This window comes from Nuphar pumila, chromosome 2 (genome assembly GCF_984573655.1).
Source record: "Nuphar pumila chromosome 2, dmNupPumi1.hap1.1, whole genome shotgun sequence".
NCBI classification, from domain to species: domain Eukaryota; kingdom Viridiplantae; phylum Streptophyta; class Magnoliopsida; order Nymphaeales; family Nymphaeaceae; genus Nuphar; species Nuphar pumila.
This window is the reverse complement of record NC_143250.1, coordinates 126,810,727-126,831,229: the sequence shown is the minus strand read 5'-3', so window position 1 is coordinate 126,831,229 and position 20,503 is coordinate 126,810,727. Positions and strand designations below refer to the sequence as shown.

The following is a 20,503-nucleotide window of genomic DNA, read 5'->3' as shown; positions in this document are numbered from 1 at the left end:
CATGAACAAGGCAAATTGACAACCCTGAATATATATATATATATATATATATATATATATATATATATATATTAATGAAATCGGCAATAAACATATATGTATGTATATCTTTAAATCCAGATTTTCCTTCTTTCCCTCTAAACCTATGCTCAAATTAGTTTATATGATCCCCTTTCCCATGCAGATTGAGAGAGAAACCATACCTTAGTTTGGATGTGTACAAAGATCGAAAAAATATCAGATGTTCTATGAGAAGGCTAGATTTTCTCCTCTCCTTCCTCTTTTTCTTTTTCTTCTTTCTTTTCTTTATTTTTTCTCTCTTTCGTTCTTTTTCCTTTTTCCTTCTCTCTCTCTCCCCCCCCCCCTTCTCTCTAAAAAACGTGATCTACTGACCCTATTTAAATTTCTAATTTTTTTACTGAACTTACCCACATGTTCCCCTTTTCAAATAAGCTAAACTTCATGATAAAATTTGCTATCAAAATTCTTCTGAATCCTGGGACCAGACCTGGTTTTTGGAATTGCAGAGAATCGATTTTTGTAAAACCTTGCACATTGCCTAGACTTCCTATAAGTTTTGGGATTAACGGGTAAAGATCCAACCTCATGGATTTTTTTCATGTGTTTTGCTATATGTCAGCTAACACACTTAAAAATCTTGACTGCAGGCCATAGGTGTTTAAATTTTTAAAATTTTCACAAGATGACTGGTTTGCATATCTCTGCAGCGGAGTAGAATTTCTGACCTGATTTGCAGTGAGCATGTCTCTCAAACCGTAATATCTTTGAAGCTATTTTTTGGTCTAGTACCACTTCTATAGGTATAGAAGTTTCTCCCAAACTTTTAGTGTCAACTGTCTCACAGTGTGGGAGATCCAAATTTTTATTCCATGTTGGTTGAGTAAAAAATGTGAAACAACATGCAGAAAAATTTGAGAATCATTTAAAATCGTAATCACTTTGCACAAGTAGCCATTAAATATAATAATTATTATTTGTTTCACATGTATACATATTAATAATCACCAGTTAAACAAAATACACAACCCTAAGAATGCTGTAAATAATCAGATCCAACTTTTAGCTTGCTTACAAGGTAAAAATTCAGTGTTATCCAAGAAAACTAACATGAAACTCATCAATCCATTTTTCAAGCATGATTAATCATTAAAACACATGCATATTATATAATCCATCAGTAAATATGTTGAGGTCATTATATTCTACAATCTACATGCATAAACAATATCATCCAAAATAAAATAAAATCTCAAAGCCACACTATTTTGCCCAAAACAGTTAGAGTTCTAGTAATGTGAGAAAAACTCTTTTTTTTTTGTAAACACATGGGCGTATGAGCCTATTCACAGCCGTGGAGAAGGATATGTAGCTTCCTAAACATACATGGTTGTATGTAAGAGAAAATAACGATGATCATGTAACCAATCCAAAACCACTTTAGATACAGAAATACAACATTAAGTGCGTGAGTAGAAAATGATCAACATTTCATCCCTGTCAACAGACATCTTAACCAAAAGAAAATTTAAAAAAAGATCTAGGTTTATATATATATATATATATATATATATATATATATATATATATATATATATATCATTGAATAACTAGTCAAGGATCTATTTATGGTACGCTAATGTCCCAAATCAATCTTGAATTCATAAACTGATCAAATTCAGATCATCGTGCATATAATTCCGATCAGTCATAACACAATCCCTATGATTTTGCTATACCATCTTTTTTTTTTAAATGATGTACAGGACATGCATTGAACCGTAGATCCCTTCCTATATCATTTTTTCAAGGAGCATCAACGGTTGGTATAATATATATATATATATATATATATATATATATATATATATATATATATATATATATATATATTTTAAACATGCCCTTCCAAATAACATTTAAGGACTTGTTCATAGTTTATGTTCTACGCCCTTCCAGCCATGATTAACATTTCAGAGTTGAGTATATGTATCATAATACATATATTCGAAGTTGAACGGTATTCTTTCATACATTTATTCAGATGGTGTACAACATACATGTGCCCCATGGCACCATGCACATGCATTGAGATACTATGCCCTTACCTTAATCGATGAAACGAATCTCCAAACAAAACTGTGGATATGACTGGATCGATTGGCTTTCGCCCTCCTCATAGGTGTGCGTTGTCCAAGCACTACTTATGTACCCAACCCTGCACAACCTCTATCATATGGAAGGAGGAGGAGATGAGAAAGATAGGGAGAGAGCAAGATGGAAAGAAGAAAACAAAAGAAGAGGGGTGTGTGAATGAGGGTCTCCTTTCTTATAAGGGATGGTCCTCAATTCAAATGAGAAATAGGAAACTACTAAGTTTCATATTTTCATTTGAATCCTACCATACAAGTTTTCTCTCAATCATTTTGAAAATAAAACATGGACCTTTTCTTAGTTTTAAAAATGGATCCAAATCCATTTTGAGATCCATATGCTACCGTGGGGCCCATATAGGGGTGTCCCTCCCAATGGACTCCACACTCTAATAATACATTAATTAATTATCCAAATTAAATTCATTTTTACTCAAATTCACTTTTAATCAAATCCTTTTAGTAAATTCAATTTAATTCCCCTTGAAATTCAAATTTACATTTCATAGAAGTCCTTCTAATGACATGAATATCAAGTTAATACCCATTGTCCTAAATTCAAAATTCTAAATGCAAAATTCCAAATTCTCACAAATTAAATTCTAAATCATATGAGATTAAATTTGAAATCCACCTCTAATGAGATTTAAATCCAATTCACTTCTTAAAATTTTAATATAGATCAAATCACTTCGAATTCAATTTAAATTCAAATTTATTTTAGGTTTTTAGGTAGGGTTTTGGATCCTGAATCGAAATCCAATCCAATTTGGATCTTGGATAGAGTGTCAGTTTAAACACTCAGAAATAATGATCCATATAGGGCAATCAACTAAAAATTCATATTAAATCAGTAAAGAAATCCTTGAAAATTCTCAGATGTTACATTCTTTTCCCCTTAAAATAATTTTGTCCCTAAAATTCGTTACACATATTACTCAAATAAATGGAGGTACTTCTCTCTCATTGTTGCCTCGGGCTCTCAAGTACATTTTTCAATGGAAATCTTTTGGGCAATATCAAGGGTCAATGCTATTTCATTTACTCCATTTTTATTCATCACACTACGATAAGAGAAACCTGTCCCTTTTGAATAAATAATGTTCTCATTTATGGCTTACAAATTTTTTTGTAATGCTCATCCAGAACATGCAGTATCCTCATAACTATGCAAGAGATCATGATATGAGTATTATTCCAAATGGGAACTCCAATACAAATTGGAATTTAAATCTCATGTCTCATTTAGAGTATTTGAAGTCCTATTTAGGATATCTAAAATCCACTTTTAAATTAATAATTACATTACATTTATCAAACAAGAAGTTAAATATGAACCTAAGGATATCAATTGGGTCAGAGATTATCTGGCATCCAACCCGTACCTAAATTCTATTAGTCAAATCTTGTATCCATAGTAGGATCCAATTAAGGTTTGGTATTAGATTTAGGATCCGTCTTTGAATGAGTAGGGTTTGCATCCAACAAAACCTGGATATGAATACATATGACTATAAGAATTTAAGTTAGTCAAATCCAAGTGCTAAGACTTATAACCATTCAATTGAAATTCAACCTAGAATGTTCATCTTTATTCTCAAAGAAAATATATAGCAAAAAATTCTCAAATTATACATTTATTTTCTTCCACTCTCAAAAGATTTTTTGTCTTATCCTATCCTAGTTTAACTTGACTTATTGTTGTGGTTGTTGCCGCAACTACTACCGGGGCTGACCTTCCTTGGCTGCCTGCTTTTTGTCATTTGTTTGCCTTCTTCAGCTTCCAGTGCGTTGAGACACTTTCTCTTTGGGTAACTCGTGAATTACTTGAGGTATTCCCTCATATTGCATGTGTGCCTCTGCTTTAGTGGAGCATCCTTCACCTCCCATGTTGTGTTACTCGAGGGAAGTTGTTTTCTTCTCTCTTGCATGTTTTGAAAATCTCTAGAGTTCGAGGCTTTATTGGTGATGTTCTCTACCACAATTTGCTTTCTAACATCGGTCTGTTTCATGCGACACTCACGAATGAGACGACCAATCTTATTGTAGTAGAAACAAGCACCCGTATCACGAGGGCACAATTATCCCCTATGAAAATGATGGAACTTCTGACACCATTGATTTAGCCCTAGCGATGGCCTGTGTCCTCCATTACACTTCTGAATTGTGAACTTTTTTTCATTGAAGACCTTTTTATACCTGCTCCTTTGATAGCCAAACTTCTCCTTGTGGATATCCCCTTGCAACATCCCTAATACTCGTATTGTGGCCATCTGCTACATTACAACCCTAGTTATTGTTCAGTGAATCTAGGACATCGTTACACCTAGCTTCCCAAGCCATCTAATCAAACAAACAGAATAAAATAAGTCTCTCAGTCTAATTTGACCAAAAAGGTAGATCGAATAATGTTTCTAGCAATATATCTAATCGATCTTTACACAAAAAATATTTTAATATCTTTGAGCAATATAACAGTAAATCCAATTATAATATACTTATAGAGCTTTGGAGGGTTGCTGAAAGGGCTATGAACCATAAATTCTTGTCCTACTCTGATACCAAAGCTATAACGCCCCAAAATATTTAACTTAAAAAATTACAGGATTTTTTGTTTGTTTTTAAATCATAGTGGAATTTTCTTATTAAGAGTTTGGTTAAATATCTAGGGTGAGTTACAGGTGGTTAATAGAAACTTTTATTCTATAGGGAAAAATGTTTTAAACATTGTCTTAATCAATTACATACCCAACAAAGTCTTAAACAATAAGGAGAATTATTTAAAATAGACTTCCATAGGACATAAGTAGAATTATATAGTCTCATGGTGCCAACTGCAGTGACGCCCGCATCTGATCTATACTGATAATTTTTTATTTAAAAAAATATTTAAATATTAGAGTCAAACTACAACCAGTCTGAGTAAGAAACATATTAGCAATATGAGTGTTCATAGTGTCAAGTGTACAAGTATACGTGCAAAGCATCAGAACACTAGGGTATCACATCAAAACACATTCAAGTTATATGAAATTCACCTAATGTAAGATCCAGTCATCCGACAATTAAAAACATCATTTAAAGCTTTGCATCATAGAACAAAATACAATCATGTTACAACAATCACAATATCAAGGCATGTAACATAAAAAAGAAATTGACTAATTATAACTTTAGGTTTCGCTTTTTAACTTTCTCTATGGGTACACAAATGCTCAGATATCATAGCAGATCGAGACCACACGGGGGTTTATTATGCTTTATTTAAATAACTCGAGTGACTAGTCATATGGATATCCAGAGGAGACGGTCCATGACCAAGAGAGTACTCTCCAATGGCAAAAACCATAAAAGGATGCATCCCGAGACTTCTACAGAATATATGAATCTACCACCTAAGACACATGGGTAATCCTTATCCCTTAACTTCGATGACTCGGGACTGAGTGAGACACCCAACTCTCACAAAAATAAAAAATGTCTCACAGAGTTTGTACCAACTACCTCTTAAGGTAGACCATAGGTTTGATAAGATATACCATCTTTCAGGTATACTCAGAACCCAAGGAAACCAGTAACATATACCATCTTTCGGGTAAGTCTCCATGGTAGACCACAGGTCTGACAAAATATACCGTCTTTCAGGTATACCCAGAACCCAAGAAAACCAACAATATATATTGTCTTTCAAGTATACCCAAAATCTAGTAACTTAGGTTATGTGTGCATGTATTACTTTATTTATTTCTTGGTGTGAGTCATAGCACCTCAAGGGATTATCGCAACCCCAAACGCACATCCAGGGTGATCTAAGTGTATGCACACCATCAAACCCAGTGCACATAAGGCACCACCACAGTTTTCTCAGAATCATAGGCTCATATACGAGCCAAGCACCTGTGCATGCATACATGTAATAACATGCATATCTCAACAAACAATTTCATATGATGTAGGTTGTGTGTCAAAATTGATATACAACATAGTGCACCTAATCATTGATTAGGGTGCCTAATTTATTCTACGAAAATCATAAAAATTTCACACACAATACATTTACCTGTACATCATATACAACTAAAATGTCATGCTTACTCATTCGCTTACATTACTTATTTATTTGTTGTAAATGCATGCATGTATGTTTGGGTGATCATGATTTGGGTCTTTCACAATTGGATTTTCATTATCCTTTCTCCCTTGAGAATTGCCTAGTCCACTAGAAAAGATTTCAAGATGATGCTTTCGAAGGATATAGTTGATCTCCAAGGTTGGCATTGTAATGCCCTAAAGCTTTAACCCAAAAATCACGAGAATTTTTTTTAATACATTGAAAAATATTAACATCGAAAATCATTTACTCACTAAAATTGGCTAAAGGAATTTAGGCAAGTTACATATCTAACAACTCACTCATTGAATTGAATTGAATTGAATTCATCAGTCACGTAGTTGACTTAAATCAGTCCAACATTTTTTTTAAATAAACATCAGAGTTAAAATAATAAAATGACATCCAAAACTAAATGCTCGGGAAAGGAAAGACTTGGCCCTTGTCCCACCATAACATCCTGCCATTACAAGGCCTCTTTACTCAATATTTGCATAATATTTTGGGGTCAGACTCATCGAGCCCTCAGTAAGAGATGTTAATCTAGTACAGGTAAACCAAAACCAGTATACTACCCACGACTCATCAAGTTGAACGATGCTACCCACGCTAGGAGGAGCCCCCAAACCCCCCTCCTGTAAGAGCAAAAACTCTGAATCAGGCTCCACAACTCATCGAGTTGAATGATGTTATCCACGCTGGGAGGAGCCCCCAAACCCTCTTCCTGTAAGGGCAAAAACTTTGAATCAAGCTCCACAACTCATCAAGTTGAATGATGCTACCCACGCTCGGAGGAACCCTCAAACCCCTCTTCTGTAAGGGTAAAAACTCTGAATCAGGCTCCACAACTCTTCAAGTTGAATGATGCTACCCACGCTGGGAGGAGCCCCCAGACTCCTCTCCTGTAAGGGTAAAAGCTCTGAATCAGGATCCACAACTCATTTAGTTAAATGATGCTACCCACGTTGGGAGGTGCCCCCAAACCCTCCTCCTGTAAGGGTAAAAACTCTGAATCAGGCTCTACAACAGTCAATGTGCAGGTCAGTCGGTGCTTGATGGAGCAATGTAGGATCTTCTGCTAGATGTGCACAGAAGCAGAAAGAGAAGGGAGAGAGAGAGTGAGAGGGTTGATGTTCATGGCCTCCTCCAGGGGAGATTTCTTTCTCGAATAATCCTGCAGTGCAGAGACTGGGTCTTAAATAATCATCTTGGGGGCACTTAAGTCTTTACAACCACTCCTTTTCTAGAATTGTCATTTTTTTTTGCACCAATGGAGGAGAGGGTATTTAAGTCTTTGCAATCGCATCAAACTCCAACGCTAATTAATGCTGACAAACATGGGAATACGAGATGCAAATGCTTAAATACGTGGTGCTTTTTGGGACCCCCGAGCATGAGATGCCCTGTTCGAGGGGGTAACATATAACCTGCTTTGCCACAGATTGGTGTTTTTTGCAAACTGCAGTGCACATGGGTGTTTCCCTATGCACTGTGGTGCGGCCATCAGGGATGCAACGTCATGCTGCGGTTGGCCAAGCAGCCAGTCTGACTGGACATGCTCTCAACCGGCGGTGCGTTGCTGCAGTATCGACGATGGTGATGTCGGGGAAGGAATTCACTGTCGGTGGCTGAGATGTTGGTTAGATATTCGACTTTCGTGAGCCATCGTGCATGGTTTGGGGCCTTCAAAGGCGAAGCAGGTTATGTTCTCCCCCCCCCCCCCCCCCCCCGATGCATCTTCGGGGGTCACATATATAAGCACGTGGGGCTCGTATCCCCGTGTGTGCCGGCATCAGTTAGCATCAAAGTCCAGTGCAGTTGCAAAGACTTCAGTACCCTTTCTCGCCATTCCTGTCATGAAACGATGATTCTAAAAAAGGATAAAAATATCCTCCATCCAAGAAAAGGGAGGATGATCTTAACTCTTTATAGTCCAAACGTTCTATTTTTGCCCTAAGTAATAAACTCTTCTGCTATAACAGGAGCTTCTCGCAATATTTCTCCTTAAACATTTCAGATCACCCTTTGACAACACACCATCTGCTGTAACAGGAGCTCCCTTTGATGATGCACCCTTTGTCATCGTCTTCTGCCGCTGAAGCATCCTTTGCCATCGTCTGCTGCCACCAGAACATCCTTTATCGTCGTATGCTTGTAAGAAATAGTTAAACTATCAAAAGAATCAACATTCTGTCTATTATTCATCATGATACCAAGGTGCAAGCGTCAAACTGAATAGACAAAGAATATTGATTTACAAAAGAGATAATGGTGGCAGCATCGAACTGAGTTGACAAAGAGCAACGATTTACAAAAGTGATCAGATTAGAGAGTAGCGATTTGCAATAGAAATCAGATCAGAGAATAACGGTTTATAGTAGAAATCAGATTAGAGAGTAGAGATTTACAATATAAATCAGATCAGAGAGTAGCAATTTACAGTAAAAATCAGATCAGAGAGTAACGATTTACAGTAGAAATTAAGTCAGAGTAGCGATTTACAGTAGAAATCAGATCAGAGAGTAGCGATTTACAGTAGAAATTAGATCAGAGAGTAGCAATTTATAGTAAAAATCAGATCAAAGAGTAGCGATTTACAGTGAAGATCAAATCAGAGAGTAGCGATTTACAGTAGAAATTAGATCAGAGAGTAACGATTTATAGTAGAAATCAGATCAGAGAGTAACGATTTACAATGGAAATCAGATCAGAGAGTAGTGACTTACAGTAGAAATCACTACTCTCTCATCTGATTTCTACTGTAAATCGCTACTCTATGATCTGATTTTCACTGTAAATCGCTACTCTCTTATCTGATTTTTACTATAAATCAATACTCTCTGATCTGATCTCTATTGTAAATCGTTACTCTTTGATCTTATTTCTACTATAAATCGCTACTCTCTGATCTGATTTCTACTATAAATTGCTACTCTTCGATCTGATTTCTACTGTAAATCGCTACATACTTATCTGATTTCTACTGTAAATCGCTACTCTCTAATATGATCTCTTTTGTAAATCGCTGCTCTCTGTCTACTCAGTTCGATACTGCCAGCATTATCTCTTCTGTAAATCACTATTCTTTGTCTACTCAGTTCGACACTTGCACCCTGGTATCATGATGAATAATAGACTGAATGCTTATTCCTCTGGTAGTTCAACTATTTCTCACGAGCACATGACAACAAAATGTGCTTCAGTGGTAATAGACGATGACAAAGGGTTCTCCGGCAGCAGCAGACAATGACAAAGGGTGCTCCAATGGCAACAGACGACGACAAAGGGTGCTCCAGCGACAACAGACGACAATAAAGGGTGCTCCGACGATAAAATGTGCATCGTCAAAGGGAGCTTCTGTTACAGTAGATGGTGCGTTGTCAAAGGGTGATTCAGAACGTTCATCATCGAGTTCATTTTCTGCTGTAAAGCGATTCTATGTGCAGCTGGGGATGTATTCTCTCCAAGCAAACAAGCTCATTAGTAATGGCAGCTCACTGCACAATTTTCTTCGAATTGAGGTTGATTCTTAGAGACTCTAGCAATGGTGCACTCTTAAGAATATACTTCACAAACTTCAGCTCAGGCATTGTCCCCTTGAAGGAGCCGATAAGCTCCAACTCAAGCAATGATAAAAGTCGCAGGAATATGCAAAGCCATTTACGAAAGGACATTTCTGTCAAACAAATATCTATTTTATGGGAGGACATTTTGGTCAAACGCATATCTACCTTTTTTATATGTTATTTTATTATAAAATTGTCATGGGTAACATTGTCATATGAATTATCGAGGGTCCCAAGATATTCCTCTGTACACACCGAAACACGCAAATTTGTCTTCATAGGAGAACACACAACACCCTTTCCTTCAAAGGCCATTGCCACACATGGCAGATGGGGATGCCATGCAAGCAGGAGCCTTGTTGGCACCATAAGACTGCACCTTAATTGCATCTGCACTACTTTCGCCAGTTTCGTCAACGCGTTATGATATCCAGGCCGATTCACATGTCAAAAATTTGACATGCTTCTCAAAAATATTTCCACCAAGGGCAGCAAGTCATAGCTACTGTTGTGCGTCTTGAACACTCACTTGGAGTTGTTATAGTAGACCCGATATTTGTTGGAAGCTAGTCGAAAGCCCGAACATGTGGTTTCTTAGATATACATGCTTGGTGTTGCTTCTCTTCTTGGTGGATTTGTTGACAAAAGTGAAATTCTTTTTAAAAATTTAGATGAACAAAAGATTGTTCATTCTGATACCACTTAAATGCGTGCCTAGGCCTAAGATAAAATTTTGAGCATGGGGTAGGTTCGGTTAGGTCAAGGTCTAGGTCAATAGGTCAACTTGGGTAAACATGAGTTCAATTTTCTGACAGAGTTTAGTAGAAAAATCAGAACACCCAAACAACACTATAGAAAAATTCCAAATTTGCAGGGATGATTCTAAAAATCTTGGATTAAATATGGATAAAATTTGAAGGGCAGGAGACAAGGGAACTAGGAGATACAATTTTTAAAAGTAGTTGAACTGACAGGACATGATAAGGACAAATTGGGTTTTGAGACAGTCAGACCTGACTTGAAAAATAAAGATATCCGTACAGAGCTCTATAAATCATGAAAGGTCCAAATTTTAGACTCAAACACCTAACGGTTTGGGCTGGGCATGCAATTTTTTGAATCCTAACAACTTTTAAGGGTCCATCAAAATTCAAGCTTAGACTCGATTGGGTTCAGGGATTATAAACTAGGTTTGGGTTAAGATAAAAAAGCTAAGATGACTTACTAGACAATTGAGGTATGCTACATGGTTTGGGTTGGCTAGAGAAGGTCAGATGCACCATGACTTGGGTTGAAAAAGATGAAACCACCAAGGACTTGGGATTGAGCATGTCGAGCTGAGGTGGGTCGTGACTGCAGCCTTAGTCCACTGAAGTGAGCAGACCCACTAAGGATGAACACACCACAACGAGAGAGGGACTAACCCTTGAAAGAGAGAGAGAGATGAGTGAGGGGAAGGACTCGTGAGAAGAGAGAGAGACTCGAGCTAGAGAGAGACAAATTTGAGAGAAAGACAATTCTAACTTATTAATTCATTTCTTTCCTTCAAACCAAAAGAAAGGCCTATATATAGGCCAATGAGGGGCACATAATGACCTCAGGTTGCAAAGGAAACTTGAAATTAAAACCTAATAAAACTTGAAATAACTAAGGCTAATTTTAGTTAAGCCTGGAAAGGGCTTGGGCTATTCTTGGTTAATCCCTACTTGGATCAAACAAAAAATAGGTTTTTCTTCTTTAGAATTGGTCAACTCCTTGGACTTTCATTTGCCTAGAGAGGCACTTAAGACACCCTACAGGCTCTTCCTTGCTCTACAGAAATAGATGGGGCACTCCTGGGTTGGGTCCCATTGAGCCTTGATATTCAGAAATAGGAGGGAGTGTTCTATGAGTAAACCCAGTTTGGTATTCATTGCCACAATTAGGAGGTGGTGCTCCATGGATGAGCCCCACAAGTTCCAGCACTTGGAAATTGAGATTTGGATCTGGGTCTTCTACAATACGATATGGGTCTTCCACAATTGGATCCACATCAACTTTGCTTTGTGCCCGCAGTCAAGATTTTATATACCTAAGCAGAATTAGATGAAGGCCATGTGACATGTTCTGTTGTGTTGGTGCCAAGAGAACGTGTTTCATACTCCTAGTTGGAACTAGGTTTTAGAATTTTTAAAAACTTGCAATCCTTTTTTTTCATTTTAGAGAGAGAAAGAGAACTCAATGGATCGGTCAATTACATGTCAAGTTTTAATACAACTGTAGTTATTCCAAGGACGAGCAAACATGTTCACAAGAGCAACATATAACAAACAAAGCACACAGACATGCAACCAACAATTGAATTTACACTCCAAACCACACTTTTGTTATAAATTCCAATTCCCCATCAACACTCTCTCTCATCATCATGATCATCTCGTTAGTATGGAATCGATGTTCCTGCTCAACTCCTCCAGCTTTTTCATTCTCAGTCTTTCGCTCTCGGTTACCAACTGCGGATAAAAGAGCATAAATTAGAAAAGAAAGTCAATTTAGTGACAGTAGTATTATCATGATTGAATTAAAAAAAAAGGAAAAAAGAAAAAGAAATCTTAATGCTCACCTCCATTAGTCTAGTAATAAGTTGAGATTTTTCTCTGTTCTTCTCATTATAAGCCTCGAGGGCATCTTTGTATTCCTTCTCCTATGATTAAGAAACCAAAGGGGAAAAAACAAATGCTAACTATTTCCAGTGACACCTTCCCAGTTTCATCAGTTCTATGAAAATCATTTTTGAAGGAAAAAAATATGGTTAACTTGCATTCTCCAATTAATTACATAAAACTCACCTTCTTTATGCAAGCCTGTCCAAGTGGTTTCAATTCTCTACTAACAGCATCGATCTTCTTGCGAATTGCTCCAACTTCCTTCCTTGTAGGATCTGCCAATGCCTCAAGTTCCTATCAATGAAAAATAACAGCACATTTTATATTAACTACAAAACGAATTAATTAGACAGAAAATTGTGCATAATGAAGCTTGAATGGTTTGATGTGTAGCAGAGGATCAAATCATGATGCAGCTCAGTCTGGGCGTTGGGGCTGAGCCCAAGTCCATTCAAATCCCATCATGTATATACTCGTAGATAAATAATTAAATCGGCCAATATCGATCTAGACAAAGAACTACTCAGATTCATCCAGTAAAAAAGGTTGGTGGCAGTGTTTCATCTCAACCAAATACAGCCGAGTTTCCAAGCCTATGCCAACCTTGACTCAAACCGAAATTGGTGGAACCCGGAGCCTACTCTGGTACCCAGTTGTCAGGCTTAACTGCATAGCGATTTTGGACTTAGGCACATGAGTCAACGCCATGTCCAAACCTAGTCTCTCTCCAGCCTTAGGCCCCCCGATCAACTAATTCATCAACACTTTGATGCCCTAGGCTAGAGTCGAATAAGTTTGATAAAAAGAATAAGAAAGGATCAATGTTGCGGGGCGTGTGCATATATATATATATATATATACATATATACACCCAATTTTAGATGTTTTTCGAAATTCTGACCAGAAGTGTTCAGCATGATTAATTTACTAGAAATTGACACCTGATTTTTATAAAGTTCAAAAATCAAGAGTCTACAATTTTCATAATTTTTTGTGGCTTCAAATACCAATTTTTTTTTATAAAAAATGCATGATCCAAGTGTCAATTTTTAGTCATGCTTTGCATTTGTAAGGTCAAAATTTCAAAAAAATACCAAAAAAAATCTTAGTAAGGTGAGGTAGGTTCTCATTTCTCTCTTTATATATATATATATATATATATATATATATATATATATATATATATATATATATATATATATATATATATATATATATATATATATATATATATATATATATATATTTGCTTACTTCTTTGATCTCGGCTAAGAGTTTTGTCTCCTCCTCGACGCGTCCCAGTTGAGCCTGCACCTTCTCTTTGACCTCCAACTTCTTCCTCTCGACGTGCTCCTCCTTGGCTCGGAAGGCGGTCAGTGCAGACCGTGAGGCATCCTCTTCTTCTCTGTCTTCCTTGACACTGACCTCGCTCAAGCTGTCAGAGTTCTTTAACCTGAGCACCTGCTGCTGCTGCTGCTGATGATCAGAAGCCTGCTTGTCTATCTGCATCTTCCCTCCCTCCCTCAAAAGAAACCAAGTGGGAGTCAGGGATTAATCTCTCTGTAGAGCAATTGCGTCCTTTTGCAGGTATTGCTGGCGTGTGAATATAAACAAGGGCTTAGGATGAGACAAAGAGGTAGTATTTCTTATTGGAATAGTTTCTCATGTAAATAATTACTTACGTACAATTTGAGTGTTTTTTATATTTTAAAACTATACTTGCCAGCTTTGAACGACGAGAAATAATTGATTCCTTGTTAAATGACTAAAGTAGGCTTCTCATAAAGCAGCTTAACCTCAGGGCCCTGATCGAGCAATTTGTAGTTCAGTCCCAAGTGTTGTGTTAACTCATTGTTCAATCAAGTTATTTTGGGTTTGGTTAGGATCTTAGCGTCAGCCCGTTAGGCTTGGCGTTGACTAAAGTCAAACCAGTCAACAGATCGATAAATCCTCACTGACCTAGCACACATTAGCTTACAATTAATCAACGCTAGCCTTGACCAAGTACAGAATCAGCAGGCCTGTGCTTGTGGTAACTGGTAAGTTGCTCTTGTTTTCAACTTTGAAACCTTTTGACTTCAAGGTTGATCGAATCTCTTTGCTTGATTGGGGACCTTAGTTTTGGACACTGCATGAAAATATTAATAGGCTTGACAACTTCTAGAAAATCAATAGAATATATGAATGATACAAAGCCAAGTGCAGTTCATGTATTGCAATAATAATAACAAGAACCGCCCAAGTCAGCTTGGGCTGTCAAAAACCAAGCCTTTGACGTGGTAAAATAGACATTTTTCATTTGACAAGAGAAGCTCTAATCCTCTTTTTTGAATGAAAATATCGTGTGATTGGATAAAAGGAATTCGTGGGAGGGGACATTTTTGGTAGAAGAAATGATGTTGTGAAGCAGGGATGCTTAGGTGTGCCGTCACATTGTGAGCTGGTGTTTTGGTAGAGCGTACCTGCACCAGTGGAAAGCCGTAGACAGAAAGACATGTGAGAGAGCTACCCTAACTAACGCCGCATATGATGATGCAACGCGTTTATGTTGACATCAAAACTGCTACCATGCATCACACGGGCGTCCAACTAACACTTTCTTTTATTTAGTCCTTGGTTGGCAAACTGGGATCCGGCATCCGATGACACAACCTTGACAAAGTTAACCAGGTGGGACCGTGGGATTGGCTCAAGTTGCACGGGCTGATGCCATACTTTTCTTTTATTTAATAAAAAATAACTAAGAACATGCCTTAGGGCTTGTTTGCTTAGGTCTTGTTACAGCTCTACTAAAAAAGGTTTGTTTCGATTGTACAAGAAGGTGTGCTCTTTGTGTTAGAATTTTTTGTAATGATACTAATAACATGAAGACATGGGACTCAATTCGCCTAACCATACAAGTGTTTTAACATGTTTAACATGTTCATTATGGATTTCAGCCCCAAATATGAATCTTGGATTGAATCTAAAAGCTAAAAAAATATTTAAAATTTGAGTAATTTGAGAAAAAATAAGACTTCATGTTTTTTGATAGGCCATATTACACCTAATTATGAAAGTTTATCATAAAAATATCAAACCTTAAAACCAAATTAACTATAAAAATTAAATTATCAAACCCTATTAAATCATAAAACCTTAAAATACAAGAAAATAAATCATAAATAAACCAAAAAACCTTAAACTATAAGAAAAATAAACCATAAAATTAAATAAAAAAACCTTAATTCAAAACCTAATTAAAGCAAAATAACAACCATAATCAAATACAAGAAAAGCCTTAATCAAATTAATTATAAAAAATCATAATTAAAAAAATTAATTGAAGCCCTAATCATAAAAAATCAAATTAACTACAAAAAGCTCTAAATTAAGAATTTTTATTCAAAGTCTTAATCATAAAAAATCAAATAAATATCCTAATCAAATTAACTAAAAAAATCCCTAATTTAAGAATTTTGATTCAAAGCCTTAATTATAAAAAATTAAATTAAAAACTCTAATTGAAATAACTATAAAAAGCCCTAATTTAAGAATTTTGATTCAAAATCTTAATTATAAAAAATTAAATTAAAAACTCTAATTGAAATAACTATAAAAAATCTTAATTTACTAATTTTGATTCAAAGTCCTAATCAATGAAACTCAAAGAAAAACTCTAATCAATGAAAAAAAAACCTAATCAATGAAAATAAAAAAAAACTCTAATTAATGAAAAAAACCTAATAAAAACCCTAAGAAAAAGTAGAAGAAGACGAAAGAAGGAGAAAAAAGAAGAACGAAAAATTAAAAACAAAAAAGAAGACCAAAGAACTAAGAAGGGGCAGAGACAAAGAGAGAGAGAAGAATGAAGAAGAAGGGGAAGAAAGAAGACCTTGTCTGTCATTGGTGTCATCTCCACTCATCACCGGTTGCCGATGTTGTCTCCACTAGTCGCCGATCACCCATAGCCAATGGCCTCGCCCGGCCACTGCACAGGGGTGAAAGAGAGATCCTCCACCCGTGTTTTTTTGAACTTCACCATTCCCGTCCTGCTCTTGTAGTAACAGGGGGTGGAACGGTAAAAGGGCATTCCAATGCTTGTTTCAACAAGCGTTCTCACTGTTCGCGCGGTCCGAAATTGGGTGGGTGATGGTGGATCAAACGTACCCTTAATTTGTCATTGTAAATTAGAACAAGTCTGTTGTGGTCTTGAAGCATGATGCCATCCGCAGGCCCCACCAATCAAGCATTAGGTCTCACTCTGCAGATATATTTAACATTGTCTATTACGAGGTTGGTAGGTTTAGCCATCGGCCACAACAGAATAACCTCCGAATTTTCAAGAGAAGGAAAAACCAATGAGACACAAATCATCAAGATGAAAGATGGGTTAAAAAATTAGCTCAAAACGTGGCGTTGGAGTCAAATTTTAACACATGAAGATAGAAAGGAGAATATGCTAAACACTATATGATGGTTTGGTTTTTGCTTTTGGAGATTAGATCTATATAAATCAAGAAAGCACCATCATGGAGTTTTCCTAGTTCAATACCATAATGGATCGATGCACCCTATAAGTTGTTACATAACAGCCAGCAATTAAAACTTGAAGTTATTACATTTTTGTTAAAATGTTCGGCTTAAATTTATGATTCACTTAAGTCATCCAAGTCTCTACCAAGAGTTGACATGTTCATTAGTGAGACGTTATTGCATGACTCTCGTGACATGGACTGCACTGAATAAGTTGCCAACCTCGACTTAGTTTGTGGTTGAACGGAAGAAATTAAAGCATTCCTTCTAGAAATTTAGGACTACAATCTTTCATGAGTGAAACAAGTCATAACAAAGCATTTGGTCATTATAACTCATTCTTCTACGGCATCAAATCTCTAAAGTATTTGAAGTTTATGTGCTCGAGTCTGCACGTAGTCTTGACAGATTTGGAAGAAATTATGAGCAGCAATTGTACCATTTTTGCAGGAACAAAAACGAATCAGCTTATGCCTGCGGCTACCTTCAATTGGTTTTCAATAAGAACTGTGGGATTTAAAAAGAAGGGAATCGTAAGGTTACTTAATTTTTTATTTTCTTTAAACCATTTGTTCTGCATCATAAAGGATCAGCTCCTGAAACTCAGCATGGCTCTCTTATAACTAGACCTTCTCTTTTCTCTCTTTCTCACCAGAATGCTGGCGATTCGACCCCACTCCAAATTTTAATTTATTTCATAAAATTAATTCTTAGACGCTATATACAAGAATCAGAGTGGCCACAAGAGCTGCACACAATTGGCTATGTGGGTCAGCTTAAGGTGTTATGTCAAGAGTTCGATACTCGGAGTGTGCATTAATTCCTTGACTTTAGGCTAAAGCAACAGACTCCACGGTGGGTAAGGATGGCAGCTGAGGGGTTCTAACTGCTTAGAAGCGGGCCATACAACAGGGCATCAATCCCTCCCGAGTTCCACCACTGAACTGTGGTTTCCACTCGTTATTAAAAAAAAAAAAAAAAGGCCCACATATCAGAACCACAAGATGAGTCTATTGAGGCATTTTTAATTTCCAATACATATCACTCTTCCTATGTACGGCCAAAAGCATTTTATAAGGTAGGAGTTGAACAACAAATCTATTCACCTCAACCAACTATTCTTCAATTTATCAGGTCTTACTTTTCTGTTCCCCAAACAGTTCTTGTGGCAATATAAGCTGAAATAAAAGATTAAAGCCAATGTATGTGCATGTAACCCATATCATAAGCTTAATTTAGTCCTCATAAACCTTGCTTATCAAACATACCTTTGCTTTGCTTTGCTGGATTTTCTCATGCCAACCAAAAACTAGGGCTGGGAAATGAGACGAGCAGCACACTGTTCGCCTCAGCTCTGCTTGGCTCAGAAAATCTGAACCAAGCATAAACATGAGAAGCTCGTAACAAGCTCAGGCTTGGCACGGCTCATGACGAGCGCACAAGCTGAGCCCGAGCAGGGGTTCACCCTTAACGAGGCAAGCCCAAACAGGCTAAGTTCGGCTTATTTACTAGCCCTACCATAAACAAAAAGCAAGTAGATTTTGTGCAGTTAGAATCTTAATTCCAGAATTTGTACTGTTTGGTTGCATATTTTAAAACTATGAAGATAATATGAAAAGTCTAGCTATTAAGTCTGCCAACTTTGCATACTTTTTTAAACAGTAAGGTAACATTTTATTCCAAGAGGCATCATTCAAGTTGGAGTTCCTACCTTCTTATATATATACACTACATTCTAAAGTACTGTACTCTCTCGCTAAAGCTCATAGGTGCGAGTTTTATTTCATTGATTTGACCCCACAAAATGCATTAAATATGGTCCATTTACTGGGGAGTACAATTTTGATCAAATAGTACTTTTGGAAGTAAAAACAGCATTTTTTCAATCATATACATTGTGGACCATTCAATTTTGAAGTCTTTAAAAAAATATGCTTATGCAACGGGACTAGATAATCTGAAACATATTTTTTTACCAAACAAACCATATGTCATACGCATAAGGCTTGATCCACCAAAAACTCAAGAAAATGTGATGGAACGGGCCATTAGAGGCTACGCTACATTTGAGGGTAGCCAATATATATATAGGTCAGATTCCGGCCATTCAAAAGCCGGTTCCCAATAAACAAAACCTATAGATCACATCTACAGTGTTAGACGTGAGAAAAAATACTTAAAACTATGATTTTTGAAGGTTCCTAAGGAACACATTATATATATATATATATGAGAACTGAACACATTAACTGTCCCATAGGTTTTAAGTGTTTTATGATAGATCTGAACCATTAGATGTGTTTAGCATTTAGTGGGAATCAACTCTTGGATCATGTGTTTTTTTGATAAAAAATATATTTTTATGATTTGGGAAAAACTGGTACCTTCATAGCCATTGAGTTTGGATCACCAAAAAAACCTATATTAAAAACCTATATTCCGACCATCCAAAAGTCGGTTCCCACTAAACAAAACCTATAGATCACATCTAGGGTGTTAGATGTGAGAAAAAATACTTAAAACTATACATATATAGAGAGAGAGTAATGGGTACGTGCTAAATGATTTTTTTTGCTCTTTTAGTTTTTTTTTTTGCAGTTCTGACCCATAAATGTGTTGGGCATGGTTGATTTACGAGGAATCCATACTTGAATCATGTGTTTTTGATGAAAAAATGAAATTTCGAGCCTCAAAAATTTACAAAGATTTTAGACGGTTGGTTTTTCAAAAGTTATAAAAACCTGCCCATGAATCCAAATCAAACATTTCAAGAGCTGATCCCTATAAAATCAAGCACATAGATCACATCAGAATTTAAAAATAAAACAAAAAAATCTGAAACATTCATTTAGCATGTACCCATTAATATATATATATAAGCCCATCACAGTAGACGAGCAAATCACCCATTGTTATCAGAAGCTTCCCCGCTACTGATGGTGTGCGGATCAGTGGCAACAAATTTTTTTAATGTAAAACAAGAATTAGTGATGGTCAACCATCACTAGTTCCAGTTTTTCTGCTCAACACATTAGCAGCAGGCATGACTGCCGCTAATGACCCTAATTCTCAAAAAACCAACTAATGAGCATCGTTCGACGTTCAGGCTGTCCAGCTTTACGGTCTCTCTCTCTCTCTCTCTCTCTCTCTATATATATATATATATATATATATATATATATATATATATATATAGAGAGAGAGAGAGAGAGAGAGAGACGTGGTGCTATGGAAGGCACTCATGGAACTATTGAGAACAAATCACCTCATTTTGATATCTTTTAGATTTTTTTTGTTAATTGGACCTTGTGGATGTGATCTACAAGGTTTCTATAGTAGATAATGAGTTTTGACTCATGTGATTGTGACATGTAAGCAACTTTTTTATTTAAGGTCGATAAAAATCAACAGCCTAATGCACTAAAATCTCACAACTCAAAAGAACATATTTTTAGATAGAAATAACAGGATCCAAGGTTTGATTGTTAGCAAACA

General features: G+C 36.4%; 1 protein-coding gene across 1 annotated transcript; it reads right to left on the bottom strand.

The window, feature by feature from the left end:
• Positions 1–12,259: 12,259 nt before the first annotated feature.
• On the bottom strand, positions 12,260–14,002 carry LOC149847042 (uncharacterized). The gene is made up of 4 exons (XM_089993084.1): positions 13,748–14,002; positions 12,677–12,787; positions 12,451–12,531; positions 12,260–12,340 (listed from the first exon to the last, which is right to left on the bottom strand). Exons 1-4 carry the CDS (start codon positions 14,000–14,002, stop codon positions 12,260–12,262), a joined length of 528 nt encoding a protein of 175 aa, XP_089849210.1.
• Positions 14,003–20,503: the final 6,501 nt, after the last annotated feature.